The sequence below is a fragment of the Pieris rapae genome, chromosome 2, assembly GCF_905147795.1.
Source record: "Pieris rapae chromosome 2, ilPieRapa1.1, whole genome shotgun sequence".
Taxonomy (NCBI): Eukaryota; Metazoa; Arthropoda; class Insecta; order Lepidoptera; family Pieridae; genus Pieris; species Pieris rapae.
The window spans coordinates 1,638,526-1,652,908 of NC_059510.1; the positions used below are offsets into that span (position 1 = coordinate 1,638,526).

Below are 14,383 nucleotides of genomic sequence, written 5' to 3' on the forward strand. Positions count from 1 at the left end.
TTTAATAAATACCTCAAAATTGTACATAATAAAAAGAAAATTTTCGAATTTGAGGTTTTTTCAATTTTTTGCATTTTCTAATAATATTTCCTATAGTAATGTATATTTTTTTTTACACCATCAGAAAGTAGACATTTCAACGAACAAAAAGCCCCCAAACTTTTTGAAAAAAGCTGAAATTTTGACGTCAGAATTTTCGATTGAAAATTAGGGTGCTTTTTTGATATGAAGTTAAAATGAGGCGAAAAAATAAATATTTTTAATCAAATAAATTACAGTATATTTGGGACATAATAAGGTAAGTTTTCACCAAAGTTCGTAGAAAAAAAAAACTTTTTAAAAAAGATATAAATAAAAAACTAAAAACTTGGTTTTTTTAATTTTTCACCTAAATTTTGAGGTTATGTGAAAAAATTGTAAATACCAAAGTTGTAGATCTTTTTATGACCTACAACTTTGCCATTTAACTTTTTTCCATAGGACTGGTAGTTTCGCCGGAAATCAAGATAAACAATTTTTCCCCCTTAAAAGTCACCCCCCTCCCACTTCCCGAACTCGGATCGACCGTAATTTATTTTTCCTTTCATTTTGATCATATTCCCCTGCATTTCTAATGGGTTTCATCCTACTGTAATTTTTTTTCGTTTTTTACTATTTTTGAAGGCTTCGGCACTGGTCTAATACGCAAACGTTTTAGTATATATAATTATTTATTAAAATGCTATTTTTTATTAGTACCAAAAGTTTTCTGGTTACGAATTGTTTAATTTATAAATTAAACATTTTGTTAATGGTGGGGTATGTATGATTCACAAATTTAAATTCCAAAAATAACATAACTTTGCAACGGATATAACAAAACAATTTATGACTCGAAAATCATAAGTAACTTTAATATAAAAAAGTTCCTTGTAATTGTACTATTTTAGTTTATACATTAACATTAGTTAATGAATTATCATATGTATGTATTATACATATTTATATTTTCTTTACAGCCTAAACTTGCTGAATTGACAGACATGTTGGTAAAAAAGAGCTCCAATGACATTTATGAATATATCTTTTCACCTAATTGAATATATGAAGACATACATCTTTTTCTTTCTTGATAGCGTCATTCTAAGTAAATAAAAGTTATTAGCATTTTTTCAAATGGCTAATTATGTAGATATTATACCTTCCAATAATACCTATATTTATTTAAAGAAATAAAAAATCACAGAGGTGAATATTACAATTCATGATCATAATTATAATTATATAAAATAGAAGTGATATAGCAATGTTGTTTATTTTTGTAAAAGTAACGAAATCAACACCAGCGGAAGCAGGTTTATAATTTTTTGGGAATAAAGTTTTGTTGTTTTTGTTATACTATCTACATACCTGGTTTTTTATCGGCTCCAACCCTCAAAGGGGTCCATAATCCGTAGGCGCGTAGTAGGCACATTTCGGAGACTTGGTAGATCTCTCTGGATGAAAGGTCACCAGAAGGTCCAACAAAAATGGCTTGCGACATCAATGGTATTCGCGTAATTGCAGGAACATGGAAGGAACACGCGCGGAAGAGCTTTTTGTGCAAGAAATCTTTTCCCACTTCAAATAGGGAAACTGCAATAATAATAATTAAAAACCGATAAATAGAAACAAAACACATTTAAAAGGTGTGTGTTTTGGGTAGGATTTAAAAATGAACAGATAAACATGAGACTTACCGCTATTTTTCCATTTATATTAAGAATATGAATATTATGATAGTGGCTTTTCTAAATTTATTTTGTTAACTTCTTGTTAAGCAAATGCGATTATAGAATCAATAATATTCTTTATTATTAATAGTAATTAGTGGTACAAATGATAATGGTACGAACTCGAAGTGTCTGTCCATTTAATCTTGTTTTATGTTTTCATTATTTTTTTATGGCACGATTTGTGCATTGTGGCCTAGGGTAAAAACAGAGACACAAGTAAAAAATATAATTATCGGATATATATAAAATAAAAAATCAATTTGTATAGAGATTGATAAAAAGAAGTGTAGAAACGATATTATGATACACGTTCATACTGTTTAATTTTTTATTTCATAACAATAGAAATTTAGCAGTATTTGGATATTTTCACCTTGCGGCTCTGTATGGACTCTACCTCGCTTTGACCGTTGGTCCATCATGGTCTACGATTATTTTCCGTACGTATTTTTTCATTTTATAGTTACAACATAAGGACCGCTCAAAAAGTCTGAAATAATTAGATACATAGGTTTTAAAATATTTTATAGGATAGCTTTATAAATCAAAAACCCATCTTTAAAACTTCCGGCTAATATTAAGCTGTTATTCGGCCGTTTTCCCTATTTTTAATAGTCCACTCTTACCACGTATTAAAAGGCCGAAATACTATTTTTAAAATAAGAAGTTAATAGGCTCATATGGGGGGGGGGGATCCAACTTGTTAGAAATCTATAAAAGAAACTTTATGACTTTAAGCTAACAACACATAGTAATTATAAAAATCAAAACCTTTTATTCTTTTAAAACGGAAATTAATGAACGATTAAAAACTGTAGTTTAAGATGGCAAGCTATCTGGTTTGTTACTATTAATGCGACGAAGTGTAAATACATATATACTCTTTTTTAGTAACAGTATTAAATACGAAACATCTACCATATATAAACAATTGATGAAGCATTATTGGACCTAGTAGTTTTTTTTTTCAGATTGTGCCGTATTTGTTTACGCACTTTTTGGTATTTCTGCCGGAAATCATCGTCTCTGGTCCCACAATGCATTTAAGGCCAAACTTCCCTTGCAAATTATACTGATCATAGCAAGTTCTTTAACATTCCAGTACAGTGTTTTAAATTGGGTCAGAGATCACCGATTACATCACAGGCAAGTTTTATTTTAGTTGGCACAAATAAACGTCACACAAAAAAAAAACAAAATCGAGCCGATGTTTTGCTGCCGAACAATATATTATTTAAACTTTTTAAGTTTCTAAAATATTCAATACGGACTGACACTGAGTACGTTATTAACGTTAAATACTTTGCTCTAAGTCTGAATTTTATCCTAAGTATTATCAAGTGGTCTTTTGGTAGGTATACGGATACAGATCCACACAATGCGGCTAGAGGGGTCTTCTTTTCACATATAGGGTGGTTGCTCGTCAAGAAACACCCGGAAGTAAAAAGACGCGAAAAGTTCACAGACTTAAGGGACGTTAAAGCAAATCCAGTTTTGAGGTTTCAAAAGAAGTAAGGAGTTCTGTTTTTTTATTATGCACATAACATTAAGTAGTAGCATAGCAGCTTATAAGGATACCAAATTCTCTTTTCACTGATCATAACATCCTTTTTATTTTATTTTTCTGAATGGTATACGATATGTTTGGTTCGACTTGATATCTTCTGTCTAGATATCAAGTTCTTGGATCGAACTTGAAATCTTTGCCTGATCGCCTGACAAAAAAAAATTAAAACAAAACAAAAATACAGTAAAAGAAAATACTTTTTTAACGGATTGAAGTTATGTATTATTATTATTTAAACAATTTAAAAAAAATATGTTTAAATAAAAATAAACTTATAATTATAATTATTTAAACATAATTTTAAATTTCTCCGACGTTTCGCGTGCTTTACAGCGTGCGTGGTAACGGTGACAAACGGTATAAGTTTACAATAATACATAACTTCAACCCGTTAAAAAGTCTTTTCTTTAAATGTGTAAAAGTTATGTTAATAAAAGACCATACTAAAAAAATACAGTACTTTAACAAATATTATTTTCAGGTGGGCGGTACCCTTTATTGGTAGTATATGTTTTATAATACCAACTTTGATACCCGTCTACTTCTGGAACGAGTCACTAAACGTAGCGTGGCATCTCAGTTTCCTCAGATACGTTGCATCTCTCCACCAAACATTTCTGGTTAATAGTTATGCACATTTCGTCGGAACTAGGCCATATGACAAGCGCATACTACCCACTAATAATAGATCAATTAATGTTGTGGTCCTGGGGGAAGGATTCCATAATTTTCATCATGCATTTCCCTGGGATTATAGATCTGCAGAATTAGGGACTTTGTTTTTTAATCCGACTACTTGGTTTATCGAATTATTTGCTAAGATTGGATGGGCGTACGATCTAAAGACTGCCTCAAAAGCTGTAATAGAGGGCAGGGCTCAAAGAACGGGTGATGGTACACGGGTTCAAAATAAGTCTGTAAGTTGATAGGAATAAAACGTTTAATATTAACAATTCGTATTAAAAATAAAATGAAAAATATAGTTTTTTTTAATCTACCCACTTTATGACTATTGAAATTCAAGAACACGAGACTTCAGTCTGAAACCATAAAGCGACAATATGATATGACTATTCCGTAATACAATAGTAGATAATTATTAATAATTGTTGTGGCACGTTCTACTTTGTATATATTGTGTAGTCTGTGATTCGTTTATACTCTATACTCAGTTAATTTCTTTATTGATTACTTTGCTACGGAATGAAAAAAAAGCGCGGGAAACGCGTGGCGGGAGTGTTTCTTCAAGTGACATTTTAAATTTAATTTAAGTTGTATAAAACATCAGTTTGCATGAATTTGTATGTAGTGTTTTAATGTAATTGTTTTATTTATTAATATGTGGATATATTTTACTGTATCTGGTAAGTGTATATACTATTTCCTCAAGGAAAACCGAATAGTAGTATGAAATATAATAATAGAAAATAGATTTACTAAACTGGACGATTTCAGTGTAGCTATACAGATGTGGATCAACGGTGTGACCGAAAAAGATGTGACTAGGAAACATTTGCAAACACTGCAACAAAAAGAAAAGAAGATTCGAACCGACGCGTCGGAACAAACAAACAAAAGGACACTGATTGTTTGTGCCAAATACCGGAAATTGAATTTCCCTCAATATATATTGAGATTAAGAACGCTAACGCTCTTGATTTACGTCCAGAAAACCACGTATTTAAAAAAAGTGTGTTTCTAAATCTAAGATAACTAATTAAATTTTATTTTAAATGTAATTTTTGTTGACTTTAAGAAAATATTTTTAAATAGAAGTTAAATTTTTATTGTTGTGTTTGATTTCATTCCTAATAAAAGAATTTTGATTTATACGTGTCGTTTAAATCGCACGTACTGAACTACCCCACAGCGTACGAAGATGCCCCGTTGTTGGAACATATTTCTATATATTCCAGATTTAGTTTAAATCATATTTATGGTTGAAGCATCGGATGAAATTATTTGTCATTTTACTATATGAATCTCAGATAGACTATAAATTTAAGCTATCATGTGATTGATTAATGGAATATAATATATAATAAAAATATATAAATAATAATAAAATGTGAAAACCGTACAAAGGGTCTCCCCTTCCCCTACATAGTTTTAATTACAATTAATATACAATGTACCGGTATATACAAGTTGCCGGAGGACTAGATTTTCACTTTCATTTATAAAGCTGCATTTTTCTATGAAACTGTCACTCTCAGAGGTTCTGCATTTGTCTCGATAAAATTACACTGGAAATTGTTGGTAAATGACAGGAAGCGATGTTCATTGTATTGGGACAGCAGCAGAAGCTCATCCATGGCCAATATGTACTCCTCTATTTGTTGCTGGGCAGAACTGTATTTGTGTGTCTTCTCTTCAAGAGGATTATAAAGACTTGTAATCCTGGAATTCAGTGTAAGAATGTCAGTTTCAGATTAATTTTATACATAATCAACCTAAAAAGCACTGACAGTGACCTCCCGTGTGTTTGTACCTTGCGCGGGGAAAAAGATTTGGAATGTGCAGTTTTTTGTTCCTACCTAATTTTATAGTAGGCGCAAAAAAATCTCCTGAACAGTCTTGTAGTAAATAGCCCACAATTCGAACGCTATACGTCCCAGCAATACGTGACTTTTTCCTTTGTAAAGTTGGTTAGTGAGAGTACGAGTCACACACTCACTCTTAACATTGACTTAAGCATTTTTATTAAAAAAAAAACAAATTAAATTTAACTTCAATCACACCAATTCCGGAAACACCGCTATGGTTTTTGTTAATGGATTTCTTTCACGCAACGAATAGCTTACGATGGCGGCGTGATACATGTTTTATATATATATATATATATATATACTGGCTGCTCCCGCGAACTTCGTTTCTCCTTAATACCTAGCCTACCGTTTTAGTACATAGCAACACGGAACAATTTGCTTACCCCAGAAACTGTTCGGTTTTAATTTTTCTGATCGGTGATTTCTCTAATATAAACCTCAGAGTTCGCGTTATATGTTCTTACCTAACAAATAAAAAATAGGGGTAGATCGTATTTTTGTAAGTTGTATCATAAAAAATAATAACAAAAAATTGTTTGAATAGATAGATAGTAGCCGTCTGTACATAATAGTTTGTCTGTTCAACTCAGCGTAAACAATTTTTAATAGAAAGCAACAAAATTGAAACTGCTATAATAATAATAATATCCGGAAAAAAAAATCAAATTAAAAAAGTGTGGATCCCTCTGGCGGTGTGCCTTTAATGCTCTAAGGCCAACTTAAATCTTAAATTAGCGCCTGCGCTCTTGAACCTCACGACCTAAGAGTCTTTTTTACATAGGAAAATACTCTTATATGATTGCCGTTTATTATTTTCCGTCTGCTTTGCGGCTGCGCCAGCATTTGTGTTTGTCCCATGTATGATGAGGCTAACGTGTCCTCACAAAAAATATTTACTGCAAGAAGATTTGTTTATTCTAATGAGTTTTAGACATATTAGTTGCTAGGTTAAGTAGGTATGCGATTGTAAAGCGATACTATCTGCTTTCATGGTGGATAGAATTTATGATATGAACAGACCAATATGACACTTACCGCTATATTTCCTTTCTGGAAAGATTTAAAATATGCATCTTATTATATAGTATTGTTATTTAGAATGGCTGTTCCGATTTTATAATTTTGTTTACTTCAATTTACGCAATAGCGATCATGGAAATCTTTAATATTCTGTTTAGATAACACGTGATCTCTAAAATTGTTGTTTACTTTGAAATACGCAGGTAGTAACGATTAATAATAAGTAGTATGAATGATAAATAGTACGATGTGTCTGTCTATTGAACATTTGTTTCCTTTGAATTTTTACATTCACTTCCGAAACTAAGTAACAATGTGAACAGCTTATAACCAAGTCAGGTTAATCTGCAGTGGGTGTCTAAATTGAAAATGGCGACCAAATTCGAGCGAAGTTTTTTTTAATAGGTAATCAATCATTTTGTTCTCTAAGTTATTTATTATTATTTAAAATTACACTCATCTGGCAATATGTTGGCATTTAAATGTAACAAACTCATTCAGCATTGTTCACTCATTCAAACGCATCCACATACACCGATCCGACCTACAATGGATAGCTTGTATCGACAGATGGCTATTACAATCCGTCGATATATCAATATTTGGATTAGGAAATCTAACTCAGATGCTCAAAAATGGATTGAGATAGGTTATTGGGTTGGGGCGTTAGATGTCAACAAATGTTATCTATTTAATTGGCTATACCATAATCTACGGGGTTGAGATTGTCATATTTCTATCGCATTAGTTATAACTGTAAAGATAGGAAAATTTAATGGAAAAATAAATAAATAAATAAATAAATATTTTCTAATGTGATACTCAAAGGCTACGGATTTCAGAGGGCGAAATCGCGGGCTTACCTTGTTTATATGTCTTTACCAACACCTGATAAAAATATACAAACAATACCTATTTATATATATAATAAACTTGTAGAACAAAATAGAGAATGATTCAAGTTATTTAGTAATGAACGTATACCAGTGGACTTTATTGAGGGTTGTTTTTTAAATGTAATTGATGATAAAGTTTAATTTAAACGCAATTGGTTTACTAAATATAATAATAAGGAATATTCCATATAATATTTTTTGATTTCTTTGTTTTAGAATTATGTCACCCAATACTAGCAAAGATGCCATCGATATCGATTGTGTGGTTGCGGAAGAATCAAAATTGGAGAAATTGGTGGGTCCGCAGGCCGGGCCGTGGAAATATGAGATCATATATGGAAACTTAGCAGTATTTGGATATTTTCACCTTGCGGCTTTGTATGGACTCTACCTCGCTTTGACATCTGGTCCAGCATGGTCTACGATTATTTTTCGTACGTATTTTTATATTTCATAGTTGCTATACAAAGAGAGTATAAAACTTACTTGAAATGTCTGATGTATTCCATCTCTCGTTATATTTTCAGTGTAAATGTTTGTTATTATATCTTATTTATATTAGCTGTAGGATTACAAATAAATGATTTTTAAAAATAAGAAGACCATACTCATTGTTCAAAAGGGTCTTGCCTCACTTAGGGGTCCAACTCGTTAAAAATCAGTAACTTTATCAACCGAATGATCCAGCGAACTACTCGGTTTGTGATTATAATACTATTAAGGATTATAGTACAAATAATGCAACGAAGAACTGTTTCGTAGTAAAAACGTATTTATTTTTTACAGATTGCTTTATATTTTTTTTTGCGAGCTTCGGTGTATCTGCTGGACTTCATCGTCTCTGGTCCCACAATGCGTTTAAGGCAAAACTTCCCTTGCAAATTATACTCATCATTTGCACTTCTTTAACATTCCAGTACAGTGTATTAAATTGGGTTAGAGATCACCGATTACATCACAGGCAAGTTTTATCTTAGTTGGCACAAATAAATGTCTCGCAGAAAACAATATCGATCCGAACGCTGCCAAACAATATTTTTAAACATCTAAGTTTCTGAAATATTCAACAGGTACTGACACAGTACAATATAAACGTTAAATACTTTGCTGTAAGTCTGAATTTTAGTAAGTATTATCAAGTGGTATTTTGGCAGGTATACCGATACAGATGCAGATCCTCACAATGCGGCTAGAGGGGTCTTCTTTTCACACATAGGATGGTTGCTCGTCAAGAAACACCCGGAAGTAAAAAGACGCGGAAAGTTTACTGATATGAGAGATGTCAACGCAAATCCAGTTTTGAGGTTTCAAAAGAAGTAAGAATAAGTTTGTTTCAGTTCTGTTTTATTCCTAAAGATATAAAACAAAGTTATAATTGGTGTAAGTAACACTTAAGATCGGCTTGAGTGATGTTAGTTATTTCTTTTCTGGAGGATTTTTCTCAGCTCCGAATAGCAGAATTAGTAATAAAATATCGAATAACAATAAATTAATTTTACGAAAGCAAACAGCGTGTGTTGCCATCTGTTGATAAAGCATCATTTTACACTGAATTCGTGTCGGTATAAGAAATTCCGATCATGAGGTGAATAAGGAGATCCAAAACCATGCTATCTTGATCGTTCAAGACAGCTACCTAAACAAAAAATGTTGTATATCAGAAACTGCTTTAATATGCAGTATCACAATATTGGCGTTAGAAAGAAGAGACCCAATGTATAAAACTGCCATTCTTCTTTCTTTTTATATAGAACAGGGGCAAACGGGCAGGAGGCTCACTTGATGTTAAGTGATACCGCCGCCCATGGACACTCTCAATGCCAGAGGGCTCGCGAGTGCGTTGTCGGCCTTTTAAGAATTGGCACGCCCTTTCTTGAAGGACCCTAAGTCGAATTGGTTCGGAAATATTTCGCAATGCCAAGCAATAAAACATTTCTGTACTTGCAAAAAAGTTGTATTAGCCTAATGAAATCCTTAATTAAGTTTAACTAAACATATCACTTTAAAATAACTATTAGCTCCGTAGCTTTTTACTGTAACATTAAATAAAATTTATTTTCACTGACCTAATCTTAAATTTATATTGACTCATTATTTTCAGGTGGGCGGTACCCTTTATTGGCAGTATATGTTTTATAATACCAACTTTGATACCCGTCTACTTCTGGAACGAGTCACTAAACGTAGCGTGGCATCTCAGTTTCCTCAGATACGTTGCATCTCTCCACCAAACATTTCTGGTTAATAGTTATGCACATTTCGTAGGAACTAGGCCATATGACAAGCGCATACTACCCACCAATAATAGATCAGTTAATTTTTTCGTCATGGGGGAAGGATTCCATAACTTTCATCATGCATTCCCCTGGGATTATAGGTCTGCTGAATTGGGTACTTTGTTTTTTAATCCGAGTACTTGGTTTATCGAATTATTTGCTAAAATTGGATGGGCGTACGATCTGAAAACTGCGTCGGAATCTGTAATAGAGGGCAGGGCTCAAAGGACGGGTGATGGTACCCGGGTTCAATATAAGTCTGATTTAAACGTTAATTCCTAATCATTTATTTAACTAATTTGATATTTATTGAACGGATATGATATAGGTCTATATTGTCCATTTTTTGCGTATCCGTTATTTTTTGTGATATTATTACTTGTCTATGATAGCTGATTTGAAATTGCATTATTTTTTTTAATGTTATCACATCGTATAGAAATAAAATTAAAGATATTATAAAATCTGCAGTTTTCTTTTATCTACATTCCAATTATCTACGTCATAACGAGTATTTAAATCCTGATTCTGTAACGCGAGTTATTACATATGAAATTGACGTTTTGTCGTACAGGCCACTGTGGAGTGAATTTTTACGATGCGCGCGCACAGACACTACATCGTAAAGTTAGGTCTAGGTGGCATGGAAATCGATGACTATGTTCAAGTTGTATATTCTAGATATACGAAACACGTGCTCTATTTTTATATTTAGAACACGTGTTTCGTAACAGTACAATTAAACAGTGTGAATAAATAAATATTATTTTGGTGCTTTTAAATCAATTTCATATACGACTTTGATAGTATTCACTAATAATTTATTTATTTAAATAAAATCTTTTTGATTAATTTTAATATTTATTGTTTATCATTACTGCATTTTAGTTATATTTTGTGTGTATGTACAATAAGTACACACACTCGTTTTTACACAATATTTTTATAAGTTTGATACCAAGGCAAATTCTTGTATGCCTGTATAAACAAAGTTAAACTCTCTTCAGTTTATAGAGAATATAATTATGTATGTATTTTTTAAACCGAATTGTGAGCCAAGTCCTTTTAATCTAGGGCCTTACAATGGTTTGGTTAGCATATCGGCTAACTGTAGCACTGTGAAAACATGTTCTAGTGTAAAATGTCCAATGCTAACACATTCTCTAATGAAGAAATGTTCAAGTTTAATGTTCTTAGTACGCTTATGGTACTCATAGTGTAGATTTAGCCCGAGCTTTGCAGTTGATTCATTGTCTAACTTCAATAGTGGACTTTCGGGTTCTGTAAGTTGGCGGATCAGACAATTTAAGCAATTATATTTTTGGTGTGTGTAACATGTGAATAAACATATCAATATACAATTTTTCAAGCTACTCGACAACGAGTCTTACATATATACAAAAAAACGACTGTTCTAAAAATAAAGGACAGGCCTATTGTAATAATTAAGGGAAACCTGGCACATACTCGTCTCCTTCTTTATTATTATTAGGGTTTTAAAAAGCTTTTCCCCAGCCGAGATAGATAACGTTGTTTTTATTGAAAGTCATTGTTACATCGCAGTATTTTGTTGAACAAAATAAAGTTACTCCCGATAAATGTAACACGGTTCATACCCTCTTAAAAATACAAATGAATTACGCATTAACATATAACATTGAATGCTCACAATTGATAAGAAATAAATTATTGTTAATCACATTGATTTAATCAAAGCACTACCCTGATCTATTTTATCGTAATTGCAATAAATAGCAAAGACTATTCAAAGAAATTATAGATTTTTTAAAAATAAAATATGAATTTACAGCCTTGTTTAGTATATACATATATTATCTATGTTATATTATAGATAAGGAACATTGATTATATGGCTTTTGGTATTTTTGGTTTTTTTCTCGGTTAGACAATTTTCGCCCAGAAAATAATAAAAATAACGCCTCCGCATTTATTATTACTTAAGCAAAGAAAACAGACCAGTTCAGTTTATCTATTTATATGTATATATTTGTTTATCTCGAGGGCGCAAGCTACAGTTGAACAATCGGCGTCTGACCGAGAGGTTACCTTAATTATATTTTAAATAGCTAAGTCACTATGACTTTCATTCTTACATAATACACATACATACACATGGTGTGCATTTTCCTTTTAAGTAACTACAGGATGTAACTTGAGAAAAACATGAAATAACGGTCAAACTAAGAATATAATCTATTTGTTTATTAATTTAATTTAAACTAAGATTTTTATATAAAACTAATTACTATATTATATATATTACTTGTTTTAATAAAGATAACAACCCTTATCAGTCATAAAAATGCTCAACTACGCGCGTACTAATGACGTGCCAGGCGTAAGCTTTGTAACGCTTAATATATTTCCAAGTGAAAAGTGTCAAAAAATCGCGAAATCACCAAATATTCCATACAAATATTTAATTCTCATTTTATCATTAACTACGTTATCAAATTAATTTAACTTATTTATAGCTATAGTTCTTATGTCTACTTAATAAGTAGTTTTGATTATTCTACAATAAATCATAAATATAATAAGTAATTCATTATTTTTCAGGAAGCTTTGTACCAGATGGACTCCCCATAGTTTAAACGATGACCAGAAACAAATTCGCATGGACTGGTGTCGCCAAATTTTAGATAAGTTCAACAGCGGTGACTGAAATGCTATATTTGGCATCGTCACAAGTGATGAAAGCTGGATATATTGCTACGAACCCAAAACCAAAAGCAATCAGTGGGTGTTTCCTTTCGAGGATACTTCAACTAAAGTAAAGAAAGGATGACGTCAAGGAAAATGGTGATGGCCTCATTCTTTGGTCGGAACGGTCATTTCGCGACTGTTGTGCTAGAAGATGGATGGACAGTTACTGCAGACAGGTATGTTAATCGCTGTTTGCCTGTTGTCTTGGAAACATGTCGGCAGCAGTGCCTTCGAAGCAGGATCCTCCTTCACCACGACAATGCTTCAGCGCACTCCACAAAGCGGACTGTTGAATATTTGACTATGGCAGGTGTCGAGATAATGAGTCATCCGCTTTAAAGTCCTGACCTGGCGCCTTGCGACTTCTTCCCAATAACGAAAGATAAAATTCGTAATATTTGGTTTACGAGCTCTGAAGATGCAGTGAAAGCGTACGGAAATGCCACAGAAGACCGCTAAGGAAGAATGGGCCCACTGCTTTTCTCAGTGGTTCCATCGACTGCGCTGTGTAGATAGGAACGGAGATTACTTCGAAAAAAAATTAAAGTATTGGCAACTTTCTACGTGAAGCTATTCTAGGTAACGCTAGGTATGAAATATAATTTGTGTTTATTTGTAATAAGATACTTAACAAGGCTGTGAATTCTGATTTTGTTAAAACGAGATGACAGTCTTAGTACACTGTCTATAATTTATTTGAATAGTCTTTGATATAACATCATAACAATTACGATAAAATAGATCAGGGAACCTAAGAATAGTGCTTTGCTTAGATCAGTGTGATTAACAATAGTTAAGTTTTTATAAATTATGAACATTCAATGTTATGTTAATGCATAATTGTAATTGTAAAGTAGAAGCCTTGTTTCTTAATATAAAGTAATAAAATTAGGTTTTCAATTTTTTATTTTTTAAATTTCTTACTTCTGACTTACTTGTATATATTGTTGTGATTTAATATAAAAAAATCTTTATAATAAATATTAGTTTACATACTAAACAACGATACTAAATTCCATTCCATATCCAAGTTATATTGTTAGTTATAAGATTTAGGAATGTAAGTTTAATTTTTTAATGATTTTATGTAGGATAGTTGGTGTGGGAAATATTTTGGAATTCTATCGCATTAGTTGTAACTTTTAAGATACTAAAATTTTCTCATTCACAAGATTTAAAATAAAAATATTTTGTCGAAGTTCACACTTACTCCAATCTAACTAACTACAATAATTTAAATTTAATTCCACCTCCATTTGGTTAAATAAACAAAAATAAACATCCAATGGCAAACAGTTTAACCAATTTCTTAATGACACTGGAAGAAACTAGCGTTTAAGGTACAGGCTAGGCCTAGTTTAAACGCTAGTGCTCATAGATGTATGTTATGTATAAGGTTAACCACACTGAATATTGTAATATGTAGAATGTAAAATATTTGTTTTGAGTCAAGTAAAGTAATTTTTTAATTTTGTTTGTATGTATTTTTAAAAGGGTATAGAAAAAAATTGTAAAATTTATCGGGAATAAATTTATTTTGTTTAACAATTTACTGCGATGTAACAATGACTTTCAATAAAAACAACGTTATCTA

General features: G+C 31.8%; 2 protein-coding genes across 2 annotated transcripts; both read left to right on the forward strand.

Annotated features, from left to right (window-relative positions):
* Nucleotides 1–1,508: 1,508 nt before the first annotated feature.
* LOC123690040 (acyl-CoA Delta(11) desaturase-like) lies at nt 1,509–4,306 on the forward strand. The gene is made up of 4 exons (XM_045632511.1): nt 1,509–1,527; nt 2,726–2,900; nt 3,110–3,265; nt 3,803–4,306. The coding sequence occupies exons 1-4, from the start codon at nt 1,509–1,511 to the stop codon at nt 4,245–4,247; spliced, it is 795 nt and encodes a 264-aa protein (XP_045488467.1). The 3' UTR covers nt 4,248–4,306.
* A 3,700-nt stretch (nt 4,307–8,006) lies between these two features.
* Nucleotides 8,007–10,451, forward strand: LOC110995605 (acyl-CoA Delta(11) desaturase-like). The gene is made up of 4 exons (XM_022262855.2): nt 8,007–8,220; nt 8,573–8,747; nt 8,941–9,102; nt 9,888–10,451. The coding sequence occupies exons 1-4, from the start codon at nt 8,007–8,009 to the stop codon at nt 10,342–10,344; spliced, it is 1,008 nt and encodes a 335-aa protein (XP_022118547.2). The 3' UTR covers nt 10,345–10,451.
* The last annotated feature ends 3,932 nt before the right edge of the window (nt 10,452–14,383 follow it).

Coding starts and splice junctions, on each gene's coding strand:
- LOC123690040 (XM_045632511.1), top strand. Junction 2,901..3,109: donor GATCACCGATTACATCACAG/GCAAGTTTTATT, acceptor GTCTTTTGGTAG/GTATACGGATACAGATCCAC. Junction 3,266..3,802: donor GTTTTGAGGTTTCAAAAGAA/GTAAGGAGTTCT, acceptor TATTATTTTCAG/GTGGGCGGTACCCTTTATTG.
- LOC110995605 (XM_022262855.2), top strand. CDS start 8,007: ATGTCACCCAATACTAGCAAAGATGCCATCGATATCGATTGTGTGGTT. Junction 8,221..8,572: donor ATGGTCTACGATTATTTTTC/GTACGTATTTTT, acceptor TATTTTTTACAG/ATTGCTTTATATTTTTTTTT. Junction 8,748..8,940: donor GATCACCGATTACATCACAG/GCAAGTTTTATC, acceptor GTATTTTGGCAG/GTATACCGATACAGATGCAG.